The 20,368-nt window shown below is 36.0% G+C and overlaps 1 protein-coding gene and 1 pseudogene across 3 annotated transcripts; both read right to left on the bottom strand.

Annotated features, from left to right (window-relative positions):
• Positions 1-1,967: 1,967 nt before the first annotated feature.
• LOC143548249 (la-related protein 6B-like) lies at positions 1,968-7,336 on the bottom strand. 2 transcript variants are annotated; one of them, XM_077039470.1, is made up of 10 exons: positions 6,881-7,336; positions 5,024-5,105; positions 4,792-4,886; positions 4,623-4,694; positions 4,426-4,505; positions 4,224-4,323; positions 4,038-4,085; positions 3,886-3,951; positions 2,725-2,880; positions 1,968-2,566 (listed from the first exon to the last, which is right to left on the bottom strand). In XM_077039470.1, the coding sequence occupies exons 1-10, from the start codon at positions 7,334-7,336 to the stop codon at positions 2,294-2,296; spliced, it is 1,428 nt and encodes a 475-aa protein (XP_076895585.1). In that variant the 3' UTR covers positions 1,968-2,293. The 2 variants fall into 2 exon arrangements, with proteins under 2 accessions (XP_076895585.1, XP_076895586.1); XM_077039471.1 differs by having other exon boundaries at positions 2,725-2,886; positions 6,881-6,919.
• A 9,102-nt stretch (positions 7,337-16,438) lies between these two features.
• Positions 16,439-19,763, bottom strand: LOC143548223 (uncharacterized; annotated as a pseudogene). Its single transcript, XR_013137913.1, has 2 exons — positions 18,487-19,763; positions 16,439-17,349 (listed from the first exon to the last, which is right to left on the bottom strand). The product of XR_013137913.1 is annotated as an uncharacterized LOC143548223 (transcript).
• Between the last annotated feature and the right edge of the window lie 605 nt (positions 19,764-20,368).

Below are 20,368 nucleotides of genomic sequence, written 5' to 3'. Positions count from 1 at the left end.
TCAATTCAATTCAATTCTCCTTCGCCGACGGTTAACTGATCGGAGGTTTTTGGCTTGTTAATATTATCTACTGACTGTGGGGTTGTAGCCTGTGTCTGTCTGTGTAAAACAAAGATAGAGTAGTGGGGTTGGAAATTTGAGGAGAAAAATAAAGGTGTTCCGTTTTTTAGCTTCCTCTCCTTTCCTTTTTCTACCCTTTCTGTCTTTCTCTTAATATTAAATTAAATTAAATAATATTACAAGCCAGACAGTGGTACCAAAAATTGTCTGCGGTACCGGTATCAAAGGAAAAAATCGGTAAAATATAGGTAATGTACTGATCCAGAAATCTTAAATATTTGGTACCAAATTAACACTCTGTAGCATTTGCTCATCCATTTTGATTAGCATATACAAACATCATGAAACATCACAAATCGTTAAATGTTGGTATGATCTTAGAAAGATGTTATATGGGCTCATATAAAACAATATAGGGTTTTATATGAGCTCGTATGTTTGTGTAGAATGTGATATAATAATACTTTAATTGACAGACATGATAGTGTACAATATTCAGTAGAAATTATCCGGACTATATGAATAGCACATGTGTGTTTGTTTTCGGTTCAAATGATAACCAATAAATATTTAGAAGCTATCATAAATCACTTTGTCGGGCGTGTCGAGTCTAAGTTTGATAACCAAGTGAAATGGTGAATACACTTTGTCGGGCGTGTCGAGTCTAAGTTTGATAACCAAGTGCATGCCTAGCAAACATGCTTTACAATTTTTAATAACTTACTCGTATACCATGAATACTTTACCTGGTTGTTATCGTGAACAAGAGTTGTGCTTTTTAGTCCACAATATGGTTGAGCAAATGGTACTGGTACGGAACCACCGCTAACAAAACGAGCATTTCAATACCAGTATTAAGTTTTTAAGAAAAGCGGAATCGAGAAATTCAGGACAGCACCGGTCAGTACTGGTGTGACACCGAGCCCATCCCTAGTCCACAATAATTATATCGTAATAACTAATAACTAATTGGATAAATGCATGTATTGGTGAATACATTAGTTGCCGAATTATCAAGATTTGAGATTTCTTTTAACGATACAATTCACATTTTATAATAATAATAATAATAATAATAATAATAATTAGAGTGGAATGAAAGTAAACTGTATTTGTATGTTTAAATGGTTTATGATTATAAAATATTTTACTCAGCAAATAGTAAGACTGAAAGTTTTGTATAAGCAAAGATAAAAGTTGATACACAAATTTTGTTGGTGTTAGTTGATATTATACATGAAAAATTGCATTTATTCTCAAAAACATAATATAATTATTAATTAATTTCACATGAAGACCATGATGACTCATCCAAAATTCCAAAATTCTGATAGTGTTCAAATTGGTTTACTTGCATGAAGCCATGGGATGGGACATAAGCCAGAGTGGGCATCTTACCACAACCAAGTCAGGTCAAGTCACCTGTAACTGGAAAGCCCATCCAAGGGCAAATCAAGTGGAAAAATATAAGTGAATTCGCATTAAAGTAATATCGATTACTAGACACAAAAATAACAATTTATATTAAAAGCATTTTAAACCTAGAATCAGGTCCGAGTAGAAACGCAAGAACACGTCTATGCCCATAGTGTAGGGGTGTGATTTGAACTGAAACCAAACCGGACCAAGCTCACCAGAAAACCAATATCAAAACAGAGATTTACTGTTTTCATACATGACCATACAGTTTTTTATTTTTACCCAAACCGGACCAAATCAAACCGGAATTTCACACCAAAAACTAAAACAGAGAATCAAGTGGTCTCGAACCAATTCGAGACGGATATACAGATTACTGAATCCAGCTCGAATCCTGCTCAGCCTTAGTCCAAACCCTAGTACATACTAACTTGCAGCATGTATCAAGGATAATAAATATATCTATGACATGACACAAACCAAACATAAAGCAGATGAAATTTTGTGGACAGAAAGAACCCTTAACCGATACATCTTCATCAATCATATCGTGTTTACTCACTTCAATTACATCTGCACCCAACCCGACACAACTCCCACAAAGGTGTTTTCTTCTTGCATTCTACATTAACAAACAAGAAACACAAGGGGAATCAACCTCTAAAAACAGTATATCAAAAAACCCACATTCTGTTTTGACCCATATTATCATCATATCTTTACTTTAGAATACACAACACTCAAACCAGTAAAAAGGGAAAATATTCTCCTACTCCCAACAATCACCACATATTATTCCATCCAATCACTTGCCTCATGACACGATGCTACTATCGACTGGAACACTCACGGGCTTCCCCCGTCCCAAAGAGAAACCCCTGGTGCCATCTGGCATACGAGGCCCAGGAGGTTGTTTCCCAATAACCGGATGCTCAGTGTTAACAGGATTAGTTGAAGTTGGTGCGGCCATGTGGGTCCCGCGGTTGTTGTGATGGTTGTTGTACTGAGGTCGGCCACGCCCTTTGCCTCTGCCACGGTTTCGCCCCTTTTTATGACCGCCCTCTTTGTCATTTGAGTGATCTTCCTGCTACAATTAACAATTATTATATTATAAAAACATGACATGTTACAAGGAAATGAAAAAGACAAATATAACTTTTTGGAACCAAATAAACACATTATACCATGAAAAAATACTGGAAAGCACAAAATAATAAGATTTAGATCGAAGTAAAAGGAACTTACTACATGTTCATGTGACGGGCCATCAGATTGCTGACAAGTGTCATCTAACTGTTTCTCATTCTGTGAATGTTGCTCTGATGTTGACGTGTCATCTTCCTTATTAACAGCCTCATCTTCTTGCCCTGCCTTCTTTCCACGTGATTGAGTTGGTTTTGCCTGAGACTTTTAAGAAAATAACAATTTAGATTCAGCTGCGTAAATACTCAACCAAACAAATTACATATCAGAGATCATTATTGTTGACATTTTAAGGTAATCAATAAGGTATCTGCTGATTTTTGTTGGACCAGATTTGATAAACATTTTATTATGAATAAATTTTCACACTTAAGACTCCTTTTATTATGAATGAACTTGCATACTTGACTAAATAAACTTAGAATCATATCACCCATTTAAATAGACCAAAAACTTAACCCATATACTTAAATCAAGGATTGCGTGATTTACTCTTTGACTCTTGACCTTGATTGCTTTGACTTTGACTCTTGACCCATACCATAAACAAAAGAACAATAATAGCCCATACTATAAATACTGTAACTAGATACTTTCACTAGCCCCTACAACTTTCTTAATGATCAGTTTAAAGATTAACTTGCAACAACTTTGAACATATACTTGCCAATTGAGGTGCCATTGGCAATTTTGACATATTTACCTATGAATGGACTAATTTGGGTTCAATTTTAGGCTAATATGAGTTCAACTTCAATTAAAATGGGTAAAAGTATATACAATATTGCAATGGGTCGAACACTTCACATGGGCTGAAAGTTGTCCCCATTTTATCATTTTAATTCGGCATATTAGATTATCATTGTAATAATAGTGTTTCTGTAATCAAAATGAGCACTCTAATTATTTATCAAAAATTAAAAACAAAAAGAATATATTTGTTAGTCAATCCAACTAGACCAAGCCCATTCAACCAATCAACCGTACTAAGAAATGACATGTTTAGGTCGAGCCCATGTTAACCCATACTTATAATCCTATGACAAGCTTTGGCAAAATGCAACTCTTTACTTTTAGATCTATTGAATCATTGTATTTAGCTTAATATGCATTTCCCATCCAAATTATAGAAAAGCTCAACAATAAAAGTGCACTAGTCAGATGAGAAAGTAGCAATTAGTAAAGTATTGTTAAGATACATACAGGGCGTCTGAGTAAACGAACTCTCAAACCATGTCTCCAGTTACCCTCTTTGTTGAGCTCCAAGGCCTATTGAAACAAAAAAATAATATGATTAAATTCTTGAAAATGGATCGATGAAGCATACTGTAATCTAAAAGAGTGATGGCACTTACTGCTTTCTCAGCAGACTCAATAGTTTCATATTCCACAAAAGCATGTAACTATGCCAAAAATACGTATAAACAAAGAGTAGGTCATTTATTCAAACAGTATATGAGCAAAATGACTGTGATTGTATTGCTAAATATGTATAACAGAAACATAAAAAAATGAATCTTAATATATCAAAACATGATTACCTTGTTACTGAAGAGCATACCATCTGCTTTTGCTGCTCTTGATGCTGAAGTGGCCCCACCATTGGAAGCTTGTGGCTGACATGTACGAATTGTCTTTACACTAATCAAGTACAACTTCAAATAATAAGATCACTTGCATAATACCTAATGAATAGGTCTATAGTCTATACATACTCAAAAGTTCTAAATAGAAATATGGTACCTCCCAACAGCCGAGAAAATCTTCATTAGGTTCTGATGGCAGTGGTCATCAGGCAAATTTTCAGCAACAATTATGCGTGACTACCAAAAAAACAAAAAAGAATTATTAAATATGTGCAACATGAATGCTCTAGAATGTTAAAACAGAAAAGAATTATTAAATATGTGCAACAATGTAAAAACAAATCATAGACTCACTTGCAGATCTTCCATATCTGGTTCAGTCAAAGGTTGTAGACGTTTGACTTTTTTCCCGTCTTCGCTAACCACCTATACAAAGTTGCAACATTAGAAGTCACAATTGACATAAAAAAAAATAAGAATATGTTCAAAGTTGGTATTATAAAATGTTTTTTAAAAAAACCACCAGTTTTCCAGAATTCCGAAGTATGTTAGCAAGCTGAGCATTACTGCTAACAAGGGCTTTGATCTTCTTGAAAGCTACAACTATAGATATTGGCACTGCAAAATAAAATTAGGAAATAGCTCAGAAGCTACCATAGAAGGGATTCTACATATAAAAATTAATATAATACGAGCTCAGATATTGACAGAACGTATAAAGATACTTTATCTTACATTGAAATGATTAATCTTACCATATCCTTCAGGATCTTTGTTGATGAACCTCATTAAGTGATCAGTAGTTGCCAAATTTATATCGCTGAAATAATACTCCACCTACAAAATTCATACTACTAGAATGTCAATGAAGATCAAGGTACACAATAATTCAGTATAAAGAAAGCAGCAACAGAACTTAAAAGCAAGTTCAAAATGCACTTCCTTATCATGTATGCAAGCAATTTTACACATCTCAATGTTGTATCAGAATTCAGAATATGTTATCCCAATCACATCATCATCATCATCGTACTCAGTATATCCCACCAATAGCAATGCTATGGTAGGGTCTGAGGAGGGTAAGATGTAGACAGCCTTACCTCTATCCCATAGGGATAGAGAGGCTGCTTCCGGTGAGACCCCCGGCTCGATAGTAGTTTTGCATCAAGCCTTGGACATAAGGCACATAGCACTCAATCATCGGGACACCGGCTGATTGGTGCATGTGCCCTGCTTGCGGTGCGCGCATATAATGTATATATGTGTGAACCCTCGGGTGGGCAAAAGTAAAATTGCACTAATTTTGACGTTATTTTACTAATCTCGTGAAAATAACGTTAAAAGTGGCGGAAGGTTAATCAGGCATCATGTGGTGGCGTTGATAGCCGAAAGACAAGGGCACATGCACCGATCAGCCGGTGTCCCGATGATTGAGTGCTATGTGCCTTATGTCCAAGGCTTGATGCAAAACTACTATCGAGCCGGGGGTCTCACCGGAAGCAGCCTCTCTATCCCTATGGGATAGAGGTAAGGCTGTCTACATCTTACCCTCCTCAGACCCTACCATAGCATTGCTATTGGTGGGATATACTGAGTACGATGATGATGATGATGATTATCCCAATCACTAGAAAGTGCAAAAGCAATGGATTTCTAGAACAATCAAACTGTTAGAAAGCTAGCCAATGTCCAATAATCCACCAGAAATTGCAAATATGAGTGAGCACATTGACGCACAAAATTAAGGACGACATTTACCGATACCGTGCCGAACACAATTGGTAAATCGATTTTCATTTTTCCGGTATCGGTACCATTCGGTTTCAGTAATTTTTTGATATTTTAATGATACCAATACCGGTTGGTACGAACTAAAAGAATGGTACAATACTCAGTGTGTGGTTTCACTCGTTTTTGGTATCGGTATGGTACCGACTACCGATCTCATCCCTACACAGAATCCAGCGTCAAAACAAATGCACTCCCTATCTAGAAGACATGTCTGATAAAACCAAAGTTTTCCACAAAATACGCGTATGCGTGCATTAAACACAGATTATGTTATAAAAAGCATTTCTAAAATCAATGGAATCGAAATTGTGATCTAGATCACCAACACACAACAGCACAAAGTTCAAGTGGCAACAGAGTAAAAGCAAATAACCAAAGAATCAATTTCACCAGAAACATATGAAATCAGGTATAAATAGCCAGTTAGGAACTCAATCGGTATCGTTACCATTAAAAAACAACGAATGGTACTGATACCGAAAATACTGAAAACGAGAAAATTACCAATTGTGTTCTTGGTACGGTAACGATAACAGTATGGTGTCGATACAGTACCGGTATTCAGTAAAAAATTATCAAACCTAGGTTCAAATGCAGACCCTATCTAAAATACATATCTGATAAACCCTAAGTTTTCCACAAAATATATATATGTGCAATAAACATTAATTATGCTATAAACAGCCCATCTAAAATCAACGGAATTCACATCTACATCATCAACAGACAGGTCGCGTAGCAGCAGAGTAAAAGCAATTAAACAAAGCATCAATTTCACCAGAAACATATAAAATCAAGTATAAATAAGAGCATAATCGTGCCTGATTAACGATCTTCTGAGTAGCTTCATCAGTAAGCCCATCTTTCAACTCCGGATCTCCGGAACCATCCTTCTGATCCAAAAACCTCTGATGACTATGATGCTGCTGCTGCTGGTGATGATTATGATGCTGATGATGATGATACTGCATCGCAACATGATGATGATGATGATTTGGCACAGCAACCGGTACATGAGTCACGATCGGCGCGTGAAACGGAGAATTAGGGTTCGGATAAACATGAATCAATCCTGGCGATGTCGGCGGCGGCGGCGAAATCACCAGCCGCGGCTGAGTTAGATCGGTGGTTCGTGGAACGAACTCCGGTGCCTTGGCGTTGAGGCGGCTGAATGAGACGTCACGTGTGAGAGACGGTGATGGTGATGGATTGGTGTTTTCGTTAGAAGGTGGTTGCTGAGGAGTGTCTAGGGTTTGTGAGGGGGGTTCTTGAGCCATAGTAATAATAATTGGGGGTTTAGATAGATATAGTGTATGTATAAGGGTTTTAGGGTTTGTATGATTATTATGAAGAAGATGAAGCAAAGCAAGATCCCCTCTACTACTACTACTACTACTCCTACTCCCGCTAGCTAGTAGTATAGTACTGCTGCTACTAGCCTTGCAACACCCACCATTACCTATTTACTTATATTTATATATATTCATTCTATTCTACTAGAGTTATATAATAATAGTAAAGACGATTGGTGTATCATATTTCTCGATCTTAATTTTAGCCTAAACAAATATATAATAATAAACTTTCTAAAGGATTTATTATTAACTTTCTTATTTATCTACCTTCTAAATTTAATATTATTATAATTTATTAAATGTAGAAAAGAGTAAACTTTTGTCCATCGACTACATTTTTTTTCTGAACTTAGCCCTGACGAATTTTGCGAAGGAAACCTTAGGATTTCGGATCATTGGATTGATGGATTCTCATCAATATTTGTGTTACTCAAGTAGACATTCTCACTACCACTCACGCGGGTGCTTCATTCCAAGGCGGAATGCTCCCCTACCAATGTATTTTTGCATCCCATAACTGCGGCCAATCACTTAGCTCCATTCATTTTTTGATGCAAGGGCGCTCGACCGATAGTTTTGTTTCCTTGTATACGTTAGTGACGGTATATAAATGGTCTTAAATTTTACTTTTGTTTCTTTTCAACTATGCAAATATTATTGATTGTTTCCTTGTATACATTTGTAGGCCTGTGAATAAATCGAACGTTTAGTAAAGTTAAACATAAAAGTCTTAGCTCATCAATAGTTTGTTATTTGTTTATAGGTTGTTATGTTTTATCAGCAATTTATCTATCAGTTGTTGGTAATTGGTCTGGTACATGTCGCTTTCACCCTCTTAGCTCATCAGTATACATTTGTATAAAATGATTAAGAGAGTCTCTTGATCATTATCGGATTATCACTCACACTTTATACGCACACTTTTGAGAGTAAAATTTGTGTACAGTCAAAGAAGATAAACTAAAGGTGGCAGGGAGCAATAGTCCGTAAAAATTGTAATAATTTGATTATAATGAAGATCATGTTTTCCTATATGAATTCTTACTACCATAGGCATACCAATAGTAAGAGTATAAAACACAGCATGGTCTAATTAAATCATCTAAGCTTTAGAGATTGTATTTTCAGCTCTTCCACATATGCTCACAATGTATGCAATGATTATATCTATTGTACAAGAAGAATATCATGGTCAAAATAGGTATGGTCTTTTAAATAAAATAATAATGCATGTCCATACTCATTTTAGATTTCCACATCCGGACAATCCGCTTTCAAGAAAAGAGTACAAAAATTACAATATTTAATTCACATGTTAGTTTTGTCTTAATGAAGAAACGTCTATTTTTTCATTCACAAATCTTGAAAGATACTCGAAAAAATGATGTCACATTTGCCGTGTCTCTTGAGCCATGAGTCTGGCTATAGAATCGTTCTATTTTCAAAGCCCATATGTCTCGTATATCTATTAAATTCCCACCGTTCAAATCATAAACTAAACAAGAGTTTTGCATGATAAAGCTTTTAAACTTCATTAATGTAAGGATAAACATGATTACACCTGCACTTCCAAACAAGCAATGGATTTTTATGGGACAATGTTGGCGTAATTGTTCGCTGATATGTTGGGTTGCCGTGGGTAGAAGATGCGAATGGAGCTATTGACTTAAGTTTTTGCGATGGTTGGTGTTTGGTGCTCTTACAGTGTGCTATACCGGATCCTACGCATGTGCTTTCTAAGTTTCACGAACCGCGGTTTTTGACTTAATATTATTATTTTCATCAATAATATATTATTTTAAGTCACTCCCACTTATTTAAATAATTTTTTGACTTTCAACTTTACCCAGGTCGTCGCCAGCGTTCACTTCGCACAGTTATTTGCTACGCGACAAGACTTCTATTTTTGAACACAATAAAATATTACACATATATTTTCGCAATTATTCATACATATATGAAGAAGTAGGTCCCAGCAGAGCCCAGTTGGATCCGCAAGACTCACCTTGAAGAGGGACGTCTGCGCAATGACCAACTGGTTCCGCATGACCCACAATGCTCAGAGATGAAGACCTTACGCGCAGTACGCCAGCTGTTCCCGCAGCTGCGGATACAAGCCATCAGGGAAGGCTACCCGCACTAATAGCAAGGCTACACGCACAAGGCACTAACTCTCAATAATTCAGCAATGTCACCTGAAGAAGGAATGAGCAAGGCGGGAATACTCCCGCCCAAATGAGCCAGTCCGTACGCTTCTGGAAGATCTTTTGTACTATACCTGTCAAGGTATGGACAAAATAGACAAGATCTGACCAAAGCAGCCCATGAACCAATCACAGGGTGACAGCTCACCGACAACAGTACGAGGAGGAGCACGCTCTAGTACAAAATGTCACTATCAGCCGCTGCCTACTCACCAACCCTTGTCGTGGCACGTACATAGCCTGCAGTTGGTGGAAAAGGAATAGTACACAGCCGGTCATGTCACTATCAGCCGCTGCCTACCCACCAACCACCAGCATGGCACGTGTGTAGCCCACAGTTGGTAGAAAAGGAATATTATACGGCTGGCTGTACCTGCTTGGAAACCTACCTTTGGCTATAAATACTCCAACACCTTGGAACGGTATCATCATCTTATCTTCTCTAGTTATTTCTCTTAATATACACTTATATTCAGAGCAATCTAGTCTGATTCTCACGCCGGAGGGTGGTCACAAGGAGGAACCCCCCCTTCTCAGTGACGAGCTCACGGTGTCTGTTTTGCAGGTCATCAGAAGAATAACCATCTTTGCCGGACCTAACCCTCGTGGGAAACATCTACTTAATCCCCAGATTATCCGTAATCTGCCGGGGTCACTTAGTGTTTCTTCAATATACTAGCTTTAGAACCCGTATATTACACGGGGTGACTCAATGTTTATCTATAATTGATAATATGATCCAATTAAAAAACACAAATTAAAGGTAAAAAATACATACATATATACTTCGACATATAGTACATGTATAAAAATTTTGTATATACAATTTATAAATTTAAAAAAATCTTGTCACAAGCTATCTGAAAGCTATGCAAAGCAGTTGGCTTGCCTGCTTTTCATCTTTTAACTCATTATAGTGTTTGGTTTTGTTGTTGTTAGTATTTTACTTCAGAATAGCAGCAAACAAAAAAGTAACATTGAAATTTTCTTCTAGAAACAGGGTCATACATTCAAAGAATTTGAAATAAAAAATACAAACCATTTTGATCTTATTATTAATATTATTATAATTAGTAGTAGTTTATTATAATTATTATTATAATTATTATTATTATTATAATTATTATTAGCTTTTATATAGCTGTTAAACTGTGATCTTATTATTAATATTATTATAATTAGTAGTAGTTTTTATATAACTGTTAAACTTTGATTTCCTTTATTTTGCTTCATTCACATGTACTTAGAGCCGAGGGTCTCTCTGGAAGCCACCTCTCTATTCCTTTGGATAGAGGTACGGTGTGCCTACATCCCACCCTCCCCAGACCCTACTTATAGCTTTGCTGTCGGTGGGATTTTACTGGGCATGATTGATTGATTGAAACCAACCCACATGACTGATTTACCGTAACAATTTTTACTTCTAGCTCGTTTAAGGCAAAGTGTAGACTATCAAATCAACACGTTTAGATCTATCCGCCATAGCATCGTTACAAAATGATGTGTAATTCAGAACCTTCATCTTAACATTTGAAAGTCCGCAATATCAACAATACCCAAATATAAAATCACTATATGTCATGCCGTTTTTATTCATTTACGTTCGTAAACTGTTCGTTTTGGTTTTAAACGAACGAACATGAACAAAAAGTTTCGTTTGATTATATGTTCGTGTTCGTGTTTGGTTAATGTTAAATGAGCAGACACGAACATGCCCACGAACGTATTTGGTTATGCAGTATTAAAAGTGAAAAAACTTGAATAACAAGCCATATAGAATGGATGACTTGCTTTCAGGTTAAAAATATATGATTGATACATCAAAAGAAACTTTAATGACCTGGTTGAAAAAAATATTTGATGAGTGACCTAAGTGAAACACTTCTAAAAATTAGTTACTATTTTAAAAGATTATCCCTAATATATCACATCTCATAAAATTGTAGTCATTGGTCACACCTTTCACACTATTTGTTTACATTTAACCCGCTAAAAAAAACTTAACTCTATTAAGTTTTTTTTTCGAATTTCAAATTGATGTTTTATGGCTTTAGATCATAAGGATGATACGAGTCGTTGATGTTAAACTTACCTCAAACGGTGCTCCAAATGACGAAACGGTCCTTCAATTCCGGTATTTAAACTTTCAATTAACATAAATCAAGTTGTTTGTAGCACTGTTTCGAGATAAGTCCTATACCAATCGACACATATCCTCCTTTTGATCAAAAGCCCTAAACATCAGTTTGAAGTTCCGAAAAAAAACCTTAATGGAGTTAAGTTTTTATTTAACGGGGTCAGGTGCGAACAAATTGTGTGAAATGTGAGACTGGTGGCAGTAATTTTCTGATGTGAGATTGTTGTCGGTCAATCTAAAAATGTGAGAATAAAAAAATTCAATTTTTCTACAATAATTTAATTTAATTTTATTAATACTATTCATTAATTGGTAACGAGAAAAGAAGAATATCATATTTATAGAATTTAAGAGTAGTGTCTCGTGCATCTTAACTTGTAAAATACTGTATTGTGGTGCGCCATTTATAGCATAGAATTTATTAATTGGAAACGTCGGCTCATTTTTCTTTCCTAGGTCCAACACATTTTCTTTAGTGGCCCAATAATATAAGTCCATAAATAGCATGCCCTACTCCCTTACAATCACAAAACCTAATTCTTTTGTTATCTCATCAGAGGGCATCTGTTTAGTGGTTAGTAGCGCCGCACGCCGTTGCAGACCGCCCTAAATGGTAAACTTTTGGTTGCCATTGTTAGAGGAAAATCGTTGTCATCATCATCTGAGGGTAGGAATTTGTTACTTACATTTAATTCTATCTTATTTTAAGTAATATAGGTAACGAGAATTTTGTGTTTATTTTACAATTAACTTTTGATTTGTTAAGAATGGACATGCTTAATTACTTCTAAACAGTTTCATCATGCAGGAAACTAAATATTGTATATATCAATTACAACATGTTGATTATTCATAGAAGTATAACAAGCATCCATGAAATTGAATTCACAAGGTAATGTTAAACTTCCTAGTTTTATTTCACCACTTGGAGGGTTGGTTGTTAGTTCGTTTATGTTCAATTAGAGTTCTTTTTTGATGCTATGTAGTTTTGTTGACTTGCTATATGGATTTTCTGACTTGTATTTCCTAATAAAAATGTATCACATATGAATTTGCTTTTCTTACATCAAACGTTTTCTTAAAGTTAAAGTTTATTGTATACGAAATAATTATCTTGCGGGGTGAAGTGAAAGTTTTTCAAAGCGATAGAGAAAGCAAGTATTATTTGTACAATATTTATTGCTACGTATATGAAATTTAGGTTGAATTATGTGTATCAAATTTAAAAAGCCGTCTTCTAGCAATTGTGGATTAAGTGTTGAAATTCTTCACTTTTAAGGTTGTAAAATTTATACCACTAAAAACTATACGCATATTCAAAGTTTTTAGGCGGTTCACACTTTAGTCATATTTTTAACAAAGTTCTAGAGACAAGAAATTTGAAGCCTGACTGATAACTAAGCATGGCTATTGTTTGTTTTCATAGACAGATTTTGTTGCAATAAGGGATACGCATAGAGGATATAAAGTGCAAACAGAATGTAAGTTGCTTAACTGTTTCCGTGCTGCTTTGATTGAATCCGTGAAAGGGTTATTGAAATCAACGTGGTGTGATAGTAAGTAGAGCAAAGATGCTCATAAGCGCATTGTTAAAAAGACAGTTGATAAGGTTATTACCACCTTATGATTGATACGTTTGATAAAGGAAGTGCGGACTAATGAAGCAGTTAGATTTTAATATAAATGAACCGCCATTAGTTGATAACAACGACCTAGAAGGTGGCCCAAGTAATCCTATGTTGCAATTTGATCTACGAGGCCATGTTGATGATTATGATGATGGTGAAGATGATAACAGCAAAGCTAACTATGACTATAATGATGATACTACATTACAAAATAACCTACTAACTTTTTATCAAGAGTAAGAACGAGGTCCATTTACCATGTCCACAAGGCTCTAGTTAGGTGAAGTCTTCAACCACAAGGGTCTGCACTACTTAGAACAATGATATGATGGAACTGATTAGTGATGATGAGCACGATGACAATGATGAAGACACCAATAATTGTGACCATTGCAACGCTGATGATATATATGTATATGCACATATGTGTGCATATTTAGAAATATATATAGAATATATGTTATGTTATCATGAGCAAATGATATCATTTTTAAAAACCATAAATGAAAAGGAAGAATAGGAAGAATATGTGCGATATATAAAAGGAATAAAGTAGTTAAAGCGGCACAATGACATGTTATACAAATATATACAATAGTTTATACTTGTTTCACGGTTTATATGCAACGAAGAAGAAACACATTGATATGACAACTAATAGAGTTTCAGAAAGTTGTCTTTCAAAGTAGATGGAATCTCATCAAACTTGGGTATTTGTGGTTAATATGCGGTATAATCCAAAGCCAGCGCAAGTGACTTTGTTAGATTTACATATTGTATCAAAACTCAATATCATAAAAATTACATTAATGTGACGATTGGTATGCAAGAATGATTAGAGTAATGATGAGTCATTGTGTAAGAAAGAAAAAATGGATGTTTGGTTGGTTAATAAAATGGAATTAACCATTACATAAGGAATCTCATTTCATCAAAAATCATTCATTTGCACCCCCTTCTTCTTTTTCATTCAATTCATGTTTAACCCACTCTCTCGATGACACCACCTGACAACAACCACCACGCCACAGCCGCCTCCGCCACCACCATCGTCGCCTCCTCCTCCTGACCAGCACTTCCCCCACTACCACAGCCATCACATGACCGCCACCACCACCATCATTGCCGCCGCCACTACAATCAACACAACTACCTAACCACCAATGTTACCACCGCCACCGCCACCACAACCGCCTGACCATCGCCACCACTACCGTTGTCGTTGCCACCACCACCATTGTCGCACCACCATCGTCGTAGCGCGCGCCACTAACACCACTATCGGCATTGTAGCTTTTTTTTTTATTTTTGATTGTTTTTTTTATTTTGGGATAAGAGTAATTTTATCATTTTATTTTATTCCTGTTTTTTTCCCTTAAAAGTAAATCAAATAACTTTTCAGAATTGTCTAACTAGACCTTTCTAATTATTCATAACCCATCCTATACAAAGATTCATCAAGCCATAAGACTATAAAGTGTACTCTTGAATTCACCAAGTTCTTCATAATGCCACGACGTCGCCACATCACACTCCACTCTGCTCCACTTATCAAGGAAATACTCATTAATTCATCAATTTACCAACTGTGCCATGTCATTCACCATTTAATAATCAACAGTAAAATTAACGGTACAAGTTAAGAACATTACCAACTAATTAAATTAAAAACATTGATTTATAACTAATATATATAAACATAAAATTAAAAAAACAAAAATATATAAATTCGAGTACTCATCGTTGTCGGGTAGTTAAAAACGTAAATATATTTCACCAAATTTACTAGTCCAAACACGTGTCCAAGTCGTTACGAGATCTAAACTAGATATATATTTTTTTTTAAATTCGTTTTCGTTAAAATTTTACCAGGATATTCAGGAAAAAAATTTATACAAATAAGAGATCCTCTTGTAAGTGCAGGTTTACAAATTGGGTAACCCCGTACGGGTGGGTTGGGCCAGCCAGCGGTGGCGTTTAGCCATTGGTCACCCCGTACGGAATATCTAGACATTCTATGTTTGTTGGCCGTTCAAAAAAAAGGACCAACTTAACAATAGTCATGAGATCAGGTTCACCTCCGTGTAAAAGCAAAGAAACAAACAGAAGAAACCTTTTAGATATGTATTAAGCACTGCAACCGAGGAGCAAACACACACCTCAAACCAGGCTTAGATCAAGACATGTATGAAGTATTCAGAAACTAAAATGGCAACACTGACTCACTTCTAATGCTTAAATCATAGCATTTATAGAACATCTAAATAAATAAACTACTATTACTACTAGTAAGCCCCCAGAGAGTTTATACACATTTGCACGCGAAAAAAATAAAATACACACCAAAATCACACGAATAAATAATAATAATGTACAATCCTTTGAGACCTTGCAACCACATTTTACAACAAAGAAAGCTATAAAAACACACAATAATAATAGGTGATTCAACGGGTCATCTGCCTTTGCAGGAACCTGAAAAGACTGGAACTTCATCTTGAACAACACACTTGTTCAATCTACAGCTCGGTGTTGACTTTTGACCATTACTTTCATGTTGATCGTCTTGCAAATCTTAACGCTTCATTTCTGCAACAAATCAGTATTTTGAACGAAATGTCAATGTAACAAATCATTAGCATATGCACATACATATGAGCTACAACAGTAATTAATAAAGAAAAGAGAAAATTGCACCAATGGTCCCCGTGATTTGGCCATATTGGAAGTTTGGTCCGCAGATTTTAAAAATTGCAAGCGTAGTCCAATCATTTGTGAGAGAGTGGCACATTTTAGTCCCCAAACTGATGTCATGTGCAATTCGTGTGAGGATAATTGGGTCTTCACAAATTTGGAATTCTAAAAAATATGCTCTTTCAAAATTCAAACTCTAAAGCTCCTAATGTCTACTTCATCACGTTCGACTTTGCTATGAGGCATGGAGTTCGAAACAGTTCCAAATTTTTAAAAAAAACCCAATTACCCTGACATGAATAGCACATGACGTCACTTTTCCATAAAAAACCAACTAAGATTAACGGTGGGGACTAAACATACAAATTTCACACAGGGACCATTTGTGCAATTTTCTCAAAAGAAAATATATAAAAAATAACTACCTCTTGAATGTTTGTCAATCTTATCAGTAATTCCCTCATCATCATTACTCCTCTCTTTTCTAACATCATTTCCCACATCACTTTCACTAGCAGTTTCCCACTCAGAATCATCGGACCCTTGCCCATAAGCATCACCAGCATCAGCCTCGCAATCAATCCCACCATGTTTAACAGCAGCTTCCCTAAACAACCAAGCAGCCCGCATCTGCTTTTTAACCAACCGTTCAGCATAATCTGGCACTTTATTCTGCTTAGAAGACAAATCAGGATCTGTCGATTGAGAACACTCGTTTATAAACAAAATAGCATCCAATAAGCTTTCTTTAGCCAGCCCCAACATATCATAAGCCTGTGCTCTTCTCCACAAGCTTTTGGCATGTCGGTTAACCGGATTATGAAGGCATAGTGCGCGTGTGGCATCACTTATAGCATTTAATGGTTGTTGCAATAACAAATAACACTGCGCGCGATTGCTGTATAACACCACTCTTTCTTTTTTAGATCTTACTGGGCATAACGCGAGTGCTTCTGAGTATTTTGATGCTGCACCAGATATATTGCCTGATGAGAATAAGGAATTGCCTTCTAATTTAACTACCAATGCTGCGGCTTGTTAGATATGGAGATCTTCTTTAGGCATGCTTTTTTCCCATTTGAAGCGTTCTCGTGAATGTAATATTTCTTCAACATCTTCTTTTATTCGGTTACTGATTGAATTGCGACCTGTTTCGTGTGATTGAATGCATTCCTGAAGGACGTTGAGAATGGAATCTCCAAGCTTTTTGTGATCCCCGAGGGTTTGGATCTCTGCCAGGTCTAAAACCGCAGGTGCTGCCTTTTCAATAACCTAATATAACGTATTATCACCCTTTAAGAATACATCTCATGAGTTATTGAGTTATATATCAAATGTTAGCAGAAGCATGTTTGTTCTAAAATTTGAAAAGGGGAACAGGTTAAAGATATCAGATTTATGGGTGAAAACAGAAGACATGCAGTCAACCTCTTTTTAGGCATGTAAACGAACCGAACGTTCCATGAACCGTTAAGCGAGAAGTTCGATTACTTTCGTTCATTTACTAAATGAACAGACATGAATACAAAATTTTCTTTACTTATTTAAATAAAACACATGGTCCATTTGTTGATTTACATTCATTTATGTTCGTTCATTTATATTTGTTCACTTATGTCAGTTCTGTTATGTTCAGTGTTGTAAAAATCAGCAGCAGTCAGTAATCAATGAGTTTCTAATTAAATCTCAGTTAATCGGTGAGTCAGTGACATTAATCATGTCAGTCCATTAATCGGCAGTCGATCAAAATCAGCCCAAATCGAATCTTTTTTATAAAGGCAATCGGACCTTGGTTTTTGCATTGATGTGTTATGTTTAAAATCAATTTGATTTTCATATTTTTAAGCCCTTAAATCCAACTAAAAATCAGTTTGATGATATCTTTGTTTAGTTTTAAAATGCTGGATGTAACTGTAAAGATGATGGCATTTTAGATTCCAATTAGAATATTCACCTTTATTTATAATTAATAATGTTTGCTTGTGTTCCTTTTCGTTCATTCGTTTATGTTCATTTGAATTAATTTGTGCTCGTTGAAGCTCATGCATCATTCATTTAGAATACTAATGAACAAACATGAACACGTACATTATCTTAACAAACAAACATAAACAAGAAAATCCCTACATTTAAGTGTGCGTTCTTCATTTGTTCAGCTAAAGTTAAGCGAACAAAACACGAACAAACTCCGTTCATGTTCGTTCAGTTCGTTTACAGGCCTACCTCTTTTTTTATGGTCAACCAACAATAATGGATACTGAAAGAATCTAGTGTGTCGAACTACATTCATTACAGGCCTACATCTTTTTTATGGTCAATCAACAATAATGTATACTGACAGAAACTAGTGTGTTGAATTAAAACAGAATCTATTCAAGAAACATGTTGCAGTATAATACATATTATTACCTTATGGCAGGTACTGGGATCTTGAAGCAACCATAGAAGACAGTCAATAGCCATATACTGCCAGTCATCCGATGACCGTGCAAATTACATAACGCCTCAATTACACTTGGGCAGCTGCTAGCAGGTCCTCTTCCAAACTTATGATGGCAAATTGTTCTCAATAAGCCAATACCCGCGGGTGAATTTTCGTTAACAAGTCCACCCCACATACCAGGAAGTTTGACCAGAAACTCCGGGTTGCATATCGTAGAAATGAACTCGGGTTTGAATGCAAAACAATTTATAAGTTGAAGAGACCAACACTGTAACTGACTAGCCCATTCTTCGGCTTTCCTTGACTCCATCTCTACACCACCCATGCCACGTGTCAGAAGATCACAGTGGTAACTAAGTCTTCTATCAGCATACTGATAGAAATGTGAATAAACGATTTCAAGTGAGCTCATTGCTAACTGGATACAAAGTTCAAGGATCTCCCCGTGACTGGCAACAGCAGGAAAAGTGCTTGCATATGTCGCTAAGTGTCCCAAAGCCCGAACAGCAACTCTTTGTTCAACCCAGGTCAACCGGCCCCTTAAAAGTTCAACCAAAGGTGGGATTACACCAGCATTAACTGCAGTTTCAGCAAAATCTTCCATGTTCATGGTGTAGGATCCAATAATATGAGCAGCATAATAAGGTATGTAGATGTTTTGATCATGAGCTAGCCATCGGCGGTTCTTTAAACCCTTCCAAATGAGTGCAGCCATGCATTCAAATATACCCAACTCAATAAACTCAGGATCATTAGGATGTGCCATAGCTGTGTTCCAAAGGCCACTTATTGGGAGAACCTGACCATCATCATCTTGTGAAGGAAGCTCTCTGAAAAACTTCATGATGCTGGTTCGCCGTTTGTTAGGGTTACCTTCTTTCATGACACAAAAGAAACATCCAGGGTATGGACAGTCAGCGATATGTTTGTCCATGCTCATTGAGTTGATTTCTCAGAGTTTTAAAACAATGAATCCGATAAATGAAAAAATTATGAACGGTCACGCTGCATTAGAAAAGGCCAGAAAACACTGATTAACAGATCTGATGAGAACTTAACTTATGATTGTAGACACTTAAGAAGCTCAAATCATATGAAATCATCATAAACTTATATCTAGAACACGTCTGCTGAAACACGGTTGATGATAAAACAAAAACTGAGTATCAAAATTGTTCCAATTATAAACTCTGACCATCTATACCTAGCATATTAAGCCAGCCTCACAGATCTAAATAACAGCACACATCTGTATAGTTTCAGTTCTAAATAACACGCTACCTACGATACGCTGTACTTTTCAAAATGAATGTACCGGCTAACACTAAAAAAAATCCCAAACCATGTCTAGATCAAAGTTATCAATTATCGTGTCGTATTTGTGTCTAGCACCACAAGTAATAGTGTGGTTATCGTGTTGTATCTGACCGACCTATTATGCCAGCCGTAAACCTAAAAAAGCATTTTGAATGGTGTATTTACATTATCAACAACTATCTATTGTATTGTAACTAGAATAAAAACTTAACCTAGCGCAAATACTCACGCGTACACTTTACTTAAATTCTACACCATTAACCTAGCAGATAGATAGTACAGGTCAAAACAGACATAATTGAAGAAACAATTAGTGAGTGCAGCATGTTATATAAAAAGAAATTGAATGAAGAGCATAAGTAGTAGTGATACCTGATGTTGACGCATCGCCTGAAACCTAATACCAATTGGCCGATCACCGAGCGGCAACACTGGAAGATTTGATTCGATTTGGGGAATGAATTGCAGTCAAGTGGAGTGGGGGGTTTTTTCTTTCTGAAACAAAAAGGCTTATTTCAAAAATATAACTTT

The sequence above is a fragment of the Bidens hawaiensis genome, unplaced genomic scaffold, assembly GCF_021521415.1.
Source record: "Bidens hawaiensis isolate Kalapana, Puna unplaced genomic scaffold, B.hawaiensis_p1.1 tig00014981_1, whole genome shotgun sequence".
NCBI lineage: Eukaryota > Viridiplantae > Streptophyta > Magnoliopsida > Asterales > Asteraceae > Bidens > Bidens hawaiensis.
This window is presented reverse-complemented; position numbering and strand designations above follow the sequence as displayed.

What these genes read in the sequence shown, in the direction of transcription:
- LOC143548249 (XM_077039470.1), bottom strand. Translation starts at nt 7,336, where the DNA reads ATGGCTCAAGAACCCCCCTCACAAACCCTAGACACTCCTCAGCAACCA. An exon ending in ATTTTCTCGGCTGTTGGGAG is followed by an intron (nt 4,324 to 4,425) that starts GTACCATATTTC and finishes GTACTTGATTAG; the next exon opens with TGTAAAGACAATTCGTACAT. An exon ending in TTCGTTTACTCAGACGCCCT is followed by an intron (nt 2,881 to 3,885) that starts GTATGTATCTTA and finishes TAAAAGTCTCAG; the next exon opens with GCAAAACCAACTCAATCACG.